The 14,146-nt window shown below is 36.7% G+C and overlaps 1 protein-coding gene across 2 annotated transcripts; it reads left to right on the top strand.

The window, feature by feature from the left end:
* Nucleotides 1-228: 228 nt before the first annotated feature.
* On the top strand, nucleotides 229-13,427 carry tk2 (thymidine kinase 2). 2 transcript variants are annotated; one of them, XM_036561271.1, is made up of 10 exons: nucleotides 229-439; nucleotides 2,502-2,539; nucleotides 3,837-3,911; nucleotides 5,276-5,329; nucleotides 6,612-6,701; nucleotides 7,464-7,537; nucleotides 7,623-7,711; nucleotides 8,589-8,668; nucleotides 9,739-9,819; nucleotides 12,945-13,427. In XM_036561271.1, exons 1-10 carry the CDS (start codon nucleotides 304-306, stop codon nucleotides 13,029-13,031), a joined length of 804 nt encoding a protein of 267 aa, XP_036417164.1. In that variant the 5' UTR covers nucleotides 229-303; the 3' UTR covers nucleotides 13,032-13,427. The 2 variants fall into 2 exon arrangements, with proteins under 2 accessions (XP_036417164.1, XP_036417165.1); XM_036561272.1 differs by having other exon boundaries at nucleotides 282-439; nucleotides 2,441-2,539; nucleotides 12,945-13,198.
* The last annotated feature ends 719 nt before the right edge of the window (nucleotides 13,428-14,146 follow it).

Genomic DNA, 14,146 nt, shown 5'->3' with positions numbered 1-14,146 from the left:
TATTATTATTATTTTAATTTAAAGCAAATATTTCTTCACTTTTCACAGACATAAAATAACAAAAACAACAGCAGACACTTCTTTTAACAAGGTAATAAGACATAAACTGAACTCTATTCATGGAAAAATGAATAATTAATAAACGGTAAAAGCGGCGCTGTAGTTTTTTGCGTCTGCGGCTCTTTTAAAGCTCTTTAAGGCCCGTGACGTCAGCGAGCGAAACACGGAAGTGCGCGCTCACGTGGTGCCTCCTTTAACTGCGGCGTCAGAGCGGAGCGGAGTGAGGATGATGAAGGACAGACGATGAAGGAAATGAAGATGATCAGCGGCTTTTTCAGCAGGTTCTGTCGGTCGGTTCTGCCTCTTTACTCCCACTGTGTAGAAACAGCCCGCTGTCCGCTGCGCAGGGTCTATAACCGCCATCATCATCACCTCTCAGGTAAGAGTGAAGATCACACACACACACAGCGCAGGACACACCATATAACCCTGTACAGACGAGGCTGGAGTCGGCTAGTTGTTCGAATTTCCCCGTTCCACCTTAAGTGGTATGTATCTACTGCAGCATTTAAGGTGGAACGGGAAAATTCGAACAGGAAGCTGACTTCGGAGTGTTTCAATGTCGGTTACAATCGGGTATGCATGTAACAATGCTCGTAGTTTGACATTACGTCATTATAATCAAACAGTATAGGCAGTTTGACTCAATACACTGACTCGGTGGACGCTCGGTTACCATTAGGTTTAACTGGGTGTGCATTAATATTCATACCAGTTACATCAGCCATACAAGAACCTCGGCTGATCAAACACTGCGTGTTCTCTGTTCTCGCGGTGGAGCATGTATTACTAATGTCTGACTTTGGTTCAGAACCGACTAAGAAGAAAACAGAAAACAAAATATGAATGTAAACAGATGTTTACAGTATATTGTATGTAGTTTCGTAACTTCATGTTCACAAAAGTTATTAAATATTGAATAAGGTGTCTAAAACATTTTGAAGAATAGTTTGTAGTAAATGATAATAATAATGTAATAATATCATGTAAAAAATAACAAGATTGATGAAGTTCAGAAATTTTGAATGGCATATTTATGAGTTGCATTCCAAAATGCTTTATATAACACAGCTTTTCGTTAATAAATCTGTGTTTATTTCTTGAAGAAAATTGATACTAATTATAATATAGCATTAATATTTGCTGGATGTAATGTTAATGTAAATCATGAAAAAAGGAAGTTAATGTAAGTGATGTTTACTGTGAATTGTACACATATATATGTGCACGTGTGTGTGTGTGTGTGTGTGTGTGTTGGTCACTGTCAGAACATTGTATCCCTTTATAACTGTATAACTTTACAGGAAAAAGAACAAACATCCTTAATTATTAATAATTTTAATGAAAGTTCATGAAGCCAGACTTTTTTGCATTCAGACCATTTCTGTTCCAAAAAGTACAAACTGACAAAAACAAGAGATACAATGTTTTGTCACAACAATGACTCTGTATACGTTTCTGTATTCACTGTCCCTCTTATCAGCTCCACTGGCCGTATAGTTTGACTGTGTAGTTCTGCAGTTACAGACTGTAGTCCATCTGTTTCTCTGATACTTTGTTAGCCCCCCTTTTACCCTGTTCTTGAGTGGTCAGGACCTCCATGGACCCTCACAGAGCAGGTACTATTTGGGTGGTGGGTCCTTCTCAGCATTGCAGTAACACTAACACTGTGGTGTGTTAGTGTGTGTTGTGCTGGTCTGAGTGGATCAGACACAGCAGTGCTGCTGGAGTTTTTAAACACCTCAGTGTCACTGCTGGACTGAGAATAGTCCACCAACCAAAAATATCCAGCCAACAGCGTCCTGTGGGAAGCGTCCTGTGACCGCTGATGAAGGACTAGAGGATGACCAACACAAACTGTGCAGCAGCAGATGAGCTATCGTCTCTGACTTTACATCTACAAGGTGGACTGACAAGGTAGGAGTGTCTAACAGAGTGGACCACACACAACACACACTAACACACCACCATCACATCAGTGTCACTGCAGTGCTGAGAATGACCCACCACCCAAATAGTACCTGCTCTGTGAGGGTCCATGGGGGTCCTGACCACTGAAGAACAGGGTAACAAAGTATGCAGAGAAACAGATGGACTACAGTCTAACTGTAGATCTACTATACGGTCAGTGTATGTGATGTAGAGCTCAGTGAGTGTATATGTGTGTTTAATCTTCTTCACTTTGCTGTTACTAACATTTCTCACTTCTTATTGAGTTATTTTATTTTATCTTGCCTGTGTTAACATGATAATCATCTCCTTCTTCCTGCTCTGCAGCCTGTATTGATGAAGCTTTTGCTGTGCTCACTCACTGATCATTCTGATCATTAATATGCTTTAAGCTGCTTGTTTTGACCCCTAGTCTCTGCTCCCACTGTAGAGCACTGACTGAGTGAAGCTGGCTGAGCACTCCTCTCTCATTATGTTGTCTCCTTCTCAAGGGAAACTGGTCCGAAACGGCAAGGAGAGGAAGTCGGTGGTGAGTGTCTGTCAGAACGTGGTACATACACCCATACAGCATAAGCATAGGAATATTCCAGGTATTTCTACACTGAAAACTGACATTTAAGTAAATATTCTGTGATATCCAGAGCATAAGGAGAGTATTTTCCTCAGTGTGAAGGTCCTCACATAGGTTTTAGGTAAACTATTGTGTGCAGTAGCTTAAAGGACCTATAATGTGGGGGCAGTCGTGGGCTGGAGGTTAGGGAACCAGCCCTGTGACCGGAAGGTTGCCGGTTCGATCCCCTTAGCTGACAGTCCATGACTGAAGTGCCCTTGAGCAAGGCACCCAGCGCATGGATAGGGCTGCCCACCGCTCTGGGGAGGTGCCCTCACTGCCCCCCAGTGTGTGTGTTCACTAGTGTGCATGTATGTGGGTGTTTCACTGCACGGATGGGTTAAATGCGGAGGTCTAATTCCACAGTGTGCAAACACAGTTGGCTAATGGTTCTCAATTCAATTCAATGTGGAAGTAAAAGAGTTTGACGTGGTATATAAACATTGCTAAAGTTTTAAAACATGCTGTTCACTCTCCAGTCCATGTTTGGAAACTAAACTGCAAAAACAGCCCATTTCCTGTTTTTGTGATGTCACAAAACCAACACATTTACCTGCATTCACCTGTTCGGCCTGCACCAGTTTAGCCTCATCCACTCACACTGAAGTTATAAGGAGTGTTTCAGCCTGAACTGCTTTTCGAACAAGGCACAATACGGCACAGCCAATCAGAACAGAGCTTGTTTACGCATATCAGCTTTAAAGGTACAGAAACAAACACAGCCTGCTGTACTCTACGGGATAATGGCTAAAAAATGGTCATGGAAGAATCATTAGGTTTAGGTTCTACCTAAACCTAAACCCATGCAGACATTCAAAGTGGAGCTCAGGGGGGAAAAATAAAATGGGAGGAAAAAAGGAAAATATGGGCCCTTTAAATATAGCAAACATGTGAGTGTGTAGGCCACTAGAGGGCAGACTTTAATTGCTGATAGTCCACAGTAGTTTGCACTGGTGGGGGTGGACAGTTTAAAAACTTTAATGCAAATTAACACAGGTGTATTTAAGGTGTATTTAACGTCCAGTTTTACAGAATTTATATTTAACTCGTGTAACTCCTGCTTTAATTGTGTTTGTGGTCTATTAAAGCCAGTTTTTGCCAGGTAGGTGAAAAACATGTTTGTAATTGTTTTGTCCGCTCTCTGTTTCTATCTGTGATCTCTTCAAAATGCTAAAGTCTGGTTAACTTTATAAATATTGCGTTGTTGTGTTTGTAGATTTTCGTTGAGGGGAACATCGCAAGCGGCAAGACGACATGTCTGGAGTACTTCAGCAAAACCGGCAACATTGAGGTGAAATTTCAATAGCATATGAAGCCTCATCTGCCTCACCTCAGCTCCCCTGCCTCACTTGCCTCACCTCAGCTCACTTGGCAGTGTGCATGTGTGATGGTATCCGCTGTGAAAGTGAAGCACAAATACAGTGGGAGCAAACTTAAACTGAAGTCTATATGAATTACAGCACAAATATGTTCATTATTATACCTTAAAATGAAAACACTTCTTTATTTCATAACTGCTACCACATCTAACTGAATGTTTTTTATTCACTATTATCTTGTGGATCTAAAGGCTTTTCTTAAATGCAATGAAATAAATACCAAATGTGCTCCCTGTACACAGAATTATTTACAAAAACATTTCAAATTTATATAAAAAATGGGAAAATATACAAGACTATGCAAAAAATCTAAGCTGAGCACATTATTTAAAACTTTTATTTTGCCAGTAAGATGTTTTTGCTTGCAAAATCTCTGTATATCATCAGAATAAATACAGTAAAAAGTAACAATTTAGTAATAATAATAACAGTAAGAAAGGGAAAGTTGATTTTGATTGAAGCTAATAGCACTTCAAATGTTAAAGCACTTTGTAGAACATTGTTGATATTTAATAATTTAACTGTTTTTATAGTGATTCCAGGTAGTTGTTATGGTGTTCCAGTTTGTTGTTAGGGTGTTACTTAGTGGTTGCTAAGGTGTTGCTATGGTATCATATGTGGTTGCTGAGGTGTTCCTATGGTTATCGTATGTGGTTGCTGAGGTGTTGGAGGAGTACTGTAGAATAATTATAAGAAGATGAAGAGCATCATTTATACATAAAAATGTAGCTCAGAGTGATTCACTGTATAATTAAATGAAACAGTAAAGCAGTGAACATCAAACAGTAATCAGCAAATAATAAATATTTTTTTTAATAAAAGGTTTTATTGAAATAAAAACGTAGAAGGAAAAGAGAACTGCAGAAATAATTAAATTAGACAAAAAGAATACATAGAAAATGGAATAAAAAAGGAAGTTAAAACAAAAAAATAATAAAACAGAATTGTAAATCAATACAACAGAAATAAACAAACTCATAAAATGCTAAAATGAATAAAAATGTTTTTAATGTCATCAGAAATTTCCCGATTTCTTTTAATTGAGTTCCAGATTTCTCCAGCATCACATGGATTTATTAAAGTCCAGCAGCAGCTCCTGATTTAACATGGTGTAATATGTGTATGTATGATGTGTTATTATATGGTCAGCTATAGTGATCAGGATGTGGTTGATTATAGTGCAGATCAAATCACTCATTGCCCACAGAAAGTCATCTGCTGTTAAATCCACTGAACCCTGTTTATACTGAAGTAAACCGATTCTGGACTCTTGCAGGTGCTGACCGAGCCGGTTTCAAAATGGAGGAACGTGCAGGGACACAATCCACTGGTAAAGTTTTATCTCAGGAAAAGTTTATTGTGAATAATTTGTGAATAATGTGGATTATTTGAAGTTTATGTATGTCTGTCACTTTAATGTCACTTAAAATGTTTGTATGCGTTTACAATGTGTTAAGGCAATATTTTGAAATGATTTAAACATATTAAACAAGTGGATTTCTCCCAACCTGACAAGGTAGGTGTTTCTAATAAAGTGGCAAGAGAATGTATAGATGTAATATTTTCATCAGAAAACCACCGTTGGTAGAGTAACATAGTCCAGGAAAGGTTCAGCCTGTGTTTTATTTGTGAAATGTTCAAAAACATAAACAGGTGTTGCTTGGATAAAAGGAGCATGCAAGGGGAGCCTAGTTGTTTGTAAGCGAGCGTTTTCGAGGCTTGCCACAAATGCATCAGCAAAAAAATCCAACAGATTAAAAATAATATTTGTCAGCGAGGGATTGTGAAGATTTTAGGCATTTCATCCTCTACAGTGCATAATATCATCAAAGATTCGAGGAATTCAGAGAAATCTCTGTACGTAAAGGAAAAGGCCGAAAACCACAACTGGATGACTGTGACCTTCGACCCCTCAGAAGTCACTGCATTAAAAACCGGCATTTTTCTGTGGTGGAGATCATATGAGTTTAGGAATACTTCGAAAAAGCATTATTAATAAACACAGTCTGTTGCTGCAAAACTGTACTCTGTACAGCAGGAGTCAAATAGCAACACCGTCCAGCAACGCCGCCGACTTCTCTGGGCTCGAGCTCATCTGAAATGGACTGATGCTTAGTGTAAGTTTGTATTGTGGTCTGAGCTTTCAGATCATCCATATCCAGAGTGTTACCAGCGTAAAGTTTAAAATCCAGCATCTGTCATTTGGGGGGGGGGTGTTATTAGTGGGTAACCTGCACATCTGTGAAAGCACCATTAATGCTGAAACTGTGTGTTTTATTGAGCTCAGAATATGACAACAAAGGTCCCATATGGTTGCTCAGCTGAAGACAGAAGAATTACTATTAATTATTAAGTGCTGTTAAAGTAAAGATGCTGAGGTAAACAAGCTCCAGTCCCAGCCTTTTTGAATGTGATGCAGGCATCAAATTGAATGTATAATGAGTGTATATGTACAGAATCACTAAAGTTCATGCAGTAAAATTGTTTTTGTGCAGTTTTCAATTGAATACAGATCAAACAGTTTAGTCATTACTGCTTTGTGTTTTATCAGATTTTTTGGCAACTTTTTTGGAATTGGGTTTGCATAAATTTCTATATTTGTTTTGTCTTAGGCTTTGATGTATCAGGACCCGTCGAGATGGGGACTCACACTGCAGACATACGTACAGCTGACCATGCTGGACAGCCACCTGTCAACAATAGTATGTTTAAGCAATATTAGTTCAGTTTTAGGCTGTAGTGATTTCACAGTTTATAGTGAGGGTGGGCAGTATGACTATATGTTTTCGCTATTAATTCCATCATGATACTCTTTACTGAGTCTGTGGTGGGTGTGGTCAGTAGTTCTAGAACACTTGTATCTTATTTTAACTTATTTTTACAGATTGTTTGATTTTCCTCTCATACTGTAAACATTTAAATAAGTCTTTGTGCTTATGGACATTTTAAACTTTTAGTCTCTAACCACCTCCAATCAGCCTGACACTGTTCTACTTGATTTTAACTTTTAAAGTGATTTTTGTTAAGTTTTTAGTTATTGTTTCATTTTTATTATTTTGTTATTATGTATTTTAATATTGCCAAGCTATCGTTTTACATCTTTATTTTATTGATTGTCTTTTTTATTTATCCTTATTTTGACTTATTTATTAAGTTACTGCGTTTGTTTTTTGGTTTGTTGATTTAATTTTTTTTAATTTACTGCTATGATTATTATTACTTTTTAGCATTTGTTATGCTTTAACTTTGTAACTTCTCAATCAATGATTTCTGTATTGGCTCGGCTACACAGTAAATGAGGGGGTCTCCCTCAATGTACTCCGAGTTTAAATAAGGGTTGATTGGTTAATTGATATGTTATTAATTATAGTATAATTGTTCATTTTTTTCCTTAAAATTGTTTTTAAGGTCATGGTATATGCTCTGTATGATGTATTTTTACATTTGTTTTTCCTGTTTTCCAGACGGCGCCTGTGCGGATGATGGAACGATCCATTTACAGCGCGAAGTACATATTTGTGGAAAATCTTTATCGAAGGTACTGAGCCAGATGAATCAGCCGATAGAGGTTAAAGTGTGAAGTGTTGCAGTTACGCTGCATTGCTGTCTGTGTTTATTGACAGTGGAAAAATGCCTGAGGTGGACTTTGCCGTCTTGTCCGAGTGGTTCGAGTGGATTATCAAAAACATTGCCATTCCAGTGGATCGTATTGGTGAGATAAACACAGCAAAACACATGATTGATTAATTAATGTAGGTTAGAGTTCTTTATCTTTATTATCTGAATTAGAAAAGCTGCTTACCTTTATAGCAATGGAGTTACTTTATATTCGCACATCGTGAGAAACGCAGTAGTCAGTTAATTATCTAGAATTTTGCAATTAGCGTTTGCAGTGATTCGCAGTGACAAGACTGGAATCATGTCATATACATATTTTTAAATTTGCATATATATATTTGTATTCAGTATTTCTTATGTGTATGTAATCCCAAGAAAAATTACATGATGATGATTATGATGATGATACTGTTTACAATCATCTGTTTTGTTTTTGACAATTTGTCTACATCAAAATTTGACAATTTCTTCTGAAATATTAATTTTATTATAACTTTGATATATATTATATTAGAACTTCATTCTGGTTTGTTCTGAACGTTATTTTTTTTAGAATTTCATTTTGTTTGTTAACTTAATTAGAACTTCATTCTGTATGTTAATTTTATTCGAACTTTATTAGGTTTCTCAGTAAGTTCAGATCTAGAGCAGTAGTCTAGAACTGAAGAACCACACCGAGACAGACATCAGTTCATTTGTTTATGATGGAGTTGTTGACTGATGTTTATTCTTTGAGTGAAATGTTTATTTATTGCTTTTTATGTATGGCTGTATTTCTGTATTGTTGCTTTCACTGCATCCAGAATGTAACAGTTAATTCAGTCAATACTTACAAGTAATTTGGGAGCATTTCTATTTGTCTGTTTATCATCAAAGTGTAATACAATGTAAAAGACAGCTGGATTTTCAAATAAAATGTGGATATAAGCTGTTAACTGTATTATCTGTAATTTTGCTCTTTTCTGCTCCAGTTTACCTGCAGACGTCTCCACAGACGTGTTACGAGCGGCTGAAGCAGCGCTGCAGAGAGGAGGAGAAAGTCATTCCTATAGTACGACTGACGGTGCACCCATAACACACCAGTGCACATCATAGAGATGAAGGGTTGTTTTGTCTTGGAGAGGGAAAAAAAAATTAATTTAATTTTTTTTCCTTGTATTTTGTTTTTCTCCTGACGTCCACTTATAACCTTTGAGGTTTTGTGTACCAAAAACAGTTATCATTCATTTTTATATGACTATTTTCTAGCTGCACTGAATTGAACAGGCTGTTTTTGTTACTGTGATATATATTTTAATGAGCTCTGTTCTGATTGGGTGCTCTGTATTGTGTCTCTTTCAGAAAGCACTTGGAGCTGAAACACTGCTTATAACTTAAATGCAAATGCAAACAGCTGTAGGCTGAATGGGTGTGGCTAAACTGCTGTAGGCTGAACGGGCGTGGCTAAATTGTTGTAGGCTGAATGGGTGTGGCTAAACTGCTGTAGGCTGAACGGCCGTGGCTAAACCGCTGTAGGCTGAATGGGCGTGGCTAAACTGCTGTAGACTGAATGGGCAGGGCTAAACCACTGTAGGCTGAGTGGTTGGATATATGTAAGATAGTTGGTTCTCATGACATCACAGAAAAAACTAATTTAAAGCAGCTTGTTTTTGCAGTTTAGGTTCTGTATATGGAGTGTAGTGTTCACAGAATGAATGTATGTTTTGACAGTGTTTACATACAACATCTAACTCCTTTATTTAAATAAAGTGAGGTAAATACAGTTTTCTGTGATTATGGGCCCTTTAATGCACGTTACCTAATTAACGATGTAAATGTGCCAAATTGCTCATATTTATCTGCTGTCTAAACAACACATCAAATTCAACCCATAAACACAAACACAAGACACAGAACAGAAAATATGATTGAATGTTTTGTTGTCAGATTTGAGTATAAACATATTAAAAAAAAAAAAATCAGTTTTTCAAACTTAGTTTTTATTTTTCATTGATTTTATATTATTTTTATATTTCTTATTTGCACCATTCTTATGTTTAATTTGGAAGCTGACCTTGTCTTTCTGAAAGTTTTGATCTAAATATGAACAAATTATTAATTAAAGTCATCTCTGCTGTTCAGGAGTATCTGGAATCCATTCATAATCTGTACGAGGACTGGCTGATAAAGCAGACGTCGTTTAAAGTTCCTGCACCAGTGCTTGTGAGTAATATTATTATATGTTTATATTATTATTATATGTTATATTATTAATGTTATTATATTTTATTAGTTGGTTATTGATCAGAGATCACTGTGATGAAAACAGCAGTGTGTAACATTCTGAAACCTCATGTTTCAAAGAGATGATCTTTACGCCGATTATTTTTTGTAACGTAGCACGCATTCCTTTAAAAGCGCTCTCGTCTCCTCCGCAGTGCAGCTCCGCCTCCACCTTGCTGTTTAGGTTTGAGTTTGTTGAGGGAAATCTGTCACGACCAGTGGTGGACAGTAACGAAGTAAATGTAATCTGTTCCTGTACTTAAGTAGTTTTTTCATGTATCTGTACTTTACTGAAGTTTTTCCATTTTGGGCGACTTTTTACTTTCACTCCACTACATTTCAGAGTCAAATATCTCACTTTTTACTCCACTACATTCTGAGAAATCTGTCATGTCAAAACAAAAGAAGCGTGAAGCAAGAACACCAATCAGGGCACAGCGGTCACTTTGTTTTGAGCTTGTTTTGACCTGTTGGTCATACCGACCCAGTGCAGCACATGGTTCAACATCAGTGCAGCAGCGTAAAGTTTTGGGAGAGTCTATTCAACATAAATGATGAACTAACCTAACTTTGTGTAAATAAACCACAATATAGAAATATGTACTCATATGCAGTTGTGACTGACGTGTCTTTATTCTGAATTTATACAAACACATTTCATTTTATAGTAAATTAGTTTTGTCTAGTTTATGTTTATGAACAGAGACCTACAGATGCAGTTTAGTAAAGGAAACTCATTTGTGAATCTGAGTTTAAAGTTTTTATTAAACTTAAATTTGTAACTCAGTTCAAATAAATCTTACACTGAAACTTTGCTTGTTTGTAAAAAGTGATTTCAGAGCCACTCAGTTTTGCCTGATGGAAACTGTTTGCCTTCAGTGTTTTGTGCTTATGATAATATTAATAGACATCAGCGTCACTAATTAATGACTCTATTAAAAGACTGGTTTACCAAGAGAGACACTGGAGTATTTTCACCTAAACTGAGTTAATGAAGCGAGTCTTGTTATAAAAATGATAATAGGACATCAGAGCCATAATTAATCTTTTAGTACTTTCACTTTTGATACTTAAGTACATTTGAAGGCAAATCCTTCTGTACTTTTACTCAAGTGGAGGTCTAAAGGGAGGAACTTCTACTTTTACTGCAGTAATATTTTACCTCTCTACTTTAACTCAAGTACATGGTTTGTGTCCTTCATCCACCACTGCTCACGACACTACATTTATGCAGAAATGTGTTATTTATTCCAAAAAAATATAAATTTTGAGGTACTAACAAACAACAAATTATTTGAATTTGAGTTGAAAAAGAAAAGATATATTGACCACATTCAGTAAATATTACAGACAATTTCCATTTTCTTATACATAATTTTTGAATGTTTTCTGTTATAAATAATCCTTTGTGAGTTATTCAGTTGGATTATTTACGAATTATCTTGATTATCTTTTGTTTTGTGTAACACACTGAACACATTAATACAGTCAGTCATAAAGAGCTGTTCACAACCAATACAGAGAGAGAAAACACTTAATGTCATTTTTCTACAAATTTTAGTTCTACACTCTTAAAGATGGTTCTTCAGGGGTTCTTCAGTAAAGAAAATGCTTCTATTTAGAACCATAAGCACTCAAAAAACCCCATGCCTGATCAAAGATTCTATATATAACCTTGAGCACTCAAAGAACCCTTTGCATGATTAAAGAGTTCTTTGCAGCGTCAAATGGTTCTTCAGATTGATGGAGAATGTGTTGTAGATGGTTCTATAATCTAGCCTTTTTGAAAAGGGTTCTTCTATTGTTACAAGGTCAAGCCTGTATATAATAGTAGAAACCTTTATGGTGCTATATGGAGCCCTTTTCATAAAGCTTCTATATACAACCATCTATGGGTTCTTTGAGTGCTCAAGGTTATATATAGAATCTTTACAGAAGATCCATCTTTTTAAGAGTGTATTTATTTGCTGAGTTTTATTTTATATTGGGGGGAAAAAATAAAACAAAGTATAAAATGCCCAATAACTTTTGTACAGTCCCACATTTTATGTTCTCTTCCTCCCCACTGTGTTAAATTCAGTAAATAGACAGTTATTGTGTATTAAAACATGCAGAAGTGTGACTTATTTACACTTAGAAAATCCAACAACATGAAACTTTGTTTAAACTTTTGCATAAAACTGTATGTATAAGTGAGCAATTCTGTATGACCGACGGTGCGTATTTGGAGGGACTAGTGCAGGGGTCTTTAATTAAAATTCAATAATGTCCAGTTAGAGAAAAGTTCCTCAAGCAAAGGTCCAGAACATCATAATGTCTAACCTGCATCATGATTCAGTGCCATATACTGTTTACTGAAGTAGCCTAGTAGTTATATCAACATCTTATAGTCAACAACTGAATGTCAAATCAAATAAAGTACAGTTCAGTCATATTTCAACAACATTTATTGTCAGTTTTCTCTTTTTAGAGCACAACGTGTGAAATAACTTCCCTCTGACTCACTTTCATCTCTGACTGCTGTGTCTCGCCTCGTCCCTCCCCTGTGTGTGTGTCACTCCCTCGAGTCTCAGTGCTCATCGTAATGCACTGATCTGATTGGCTGAGTAGCGTCACGTGTGATACTTACAACGCATGTGATTGGTCTGTGAGTCTCCTGGGCCGCTAAAGCAGCACCGTAAAGGCTAGAAAAGCTACGCCGATTAAAATAGGACCACCCCATCAAAATTAAAAAATTCTCCATAGTTTATCAGTTATAGGTCCAGGTCTGCCCAGGACAGCGTCTGGATCTGGACTCGGACCGCGGTCCGCCTATTAGTGACCTCTGGACTAGAGGAATAAATGCAGTTGTATTTTTTGTTCAAGAATTTTATTTTTGCTTGTTTTAGTAATTTAATGAATTATAAAATTACAAATGAATGCGGTTTAATTAAAATATTCAGATTGAATGTCCCACTAATGAACACAAAGAGATGATCTTTATGCGAGAGTCATTGAGGTCTTTCACATTTGACTGAGTACGACCTGTTTATCTGTATTTGTATTTGTTGTTTGTTTATGTGCAGGTGATCCCGGCTGATCACGACGTCCAGAAGATGCTTCATCACTACGAGGAGAACCGAGAGAGGATTTTAACAGCAGGGCAAGAGTGAACCCTGTGAAGAGGAGAAATGTCTGAGAAGAAGAAGAAGAACCGTTAAACGTTTACTTAAATGCTGTTTCAGTTTATATCCGTGTTCTTTCTGTTCCTGGACTATCTAACGCCCCTCTATCACACAGTTCAGTGTTTTCTGCTCTAACAGGCTTATTTTAAGCTAATGAGTGCTTTGTTGACTGACCTGCTTCTCCAAAAGTGATGACATGGCAAGTGAAAGGATCTTAAATGTTGTCAACTTCACCGTATATAGACTACATTTAGGTGCTTTACTTGTCAAGATATAATTTTAGCAGTGAATTGAAGCTCCGCCCACAAATGTGTTCTTTCATACCTGCTGTTGTGAGTTTGAGCTTTACAGAAAGCTGGTAAAAATCCCATTCAGCCTAATGAGAAACTGTAGAACAGACTCAGTTTATATCACAATACCTACATTTAGAGTCGGTTATTCATCCAACCTTCTGAGAAACTGTAGAACAGACTCAGTTTATATCACAATACCTACATTTAGAGTCAGTTATTCATCCAACCTTCTGAGAAACTGTAGAACAGACTCAGTTTATATCACAATACCTACATTTAGAGTCAGTTATTCATTCAGCCTAATGAGAAACTGTAGAACAGACTCAGTTTATATCACAATACCTACATTTAGAGTCAGTTATTCATTCAGCCTAATGAGAACCTGTAGAACAGACTCAGTTTATATCACAATACCTACATTTCGAGTCGGTTATTCATTCAGCCTAATGAGAAACTGTAGAACAGACTCAGTTTATATCACAATACCTACATTTAGAGCCAGTTATTCATTCGACCTAATTAGAAACTGTAGAACATGAGTTTATATCTAACATAACTGACTCTAAATGTAGGTATTGTGATATAAACTAAGTCTGTTCTACAGTTTCTCATTAGGCTGAATGGATCTTTCCAGCTTCTGTAAAGCTTGTCCAACCTCACAGCAGTAGCTATGAAAGAACACATTCGTGGGCGGAGCCTGGAGAGGATAATGGTCTAATAATAATAGCGGGTCAGATTTGTTTGCAGTCCAGGCTTTGTTTCTGCTTATTTATGGGGTCACATGACCCAGACAGTTATATGATGCTACTG

This window comes from Colossoma macropomum, unplaced genomic scaffold (genome assembly GCF_904425465.1).
Source record: "Colossoma macropomum unplaced genomic scaffold, Colossoma_macropomum, whole genome shotgun sequence".
In the NCBI taxonomy this organism is placed as follows: Eukaryota; Metazoa; Chordata; class Actinopteri; order Characiformes; family Serrasalmidae; genus Colossoma; species Colossoma macropomum.
Note: the sequence above shows the minus strand (reverse complement) of the source record. Positions and strands in the feature narration are given on the sequence as shown.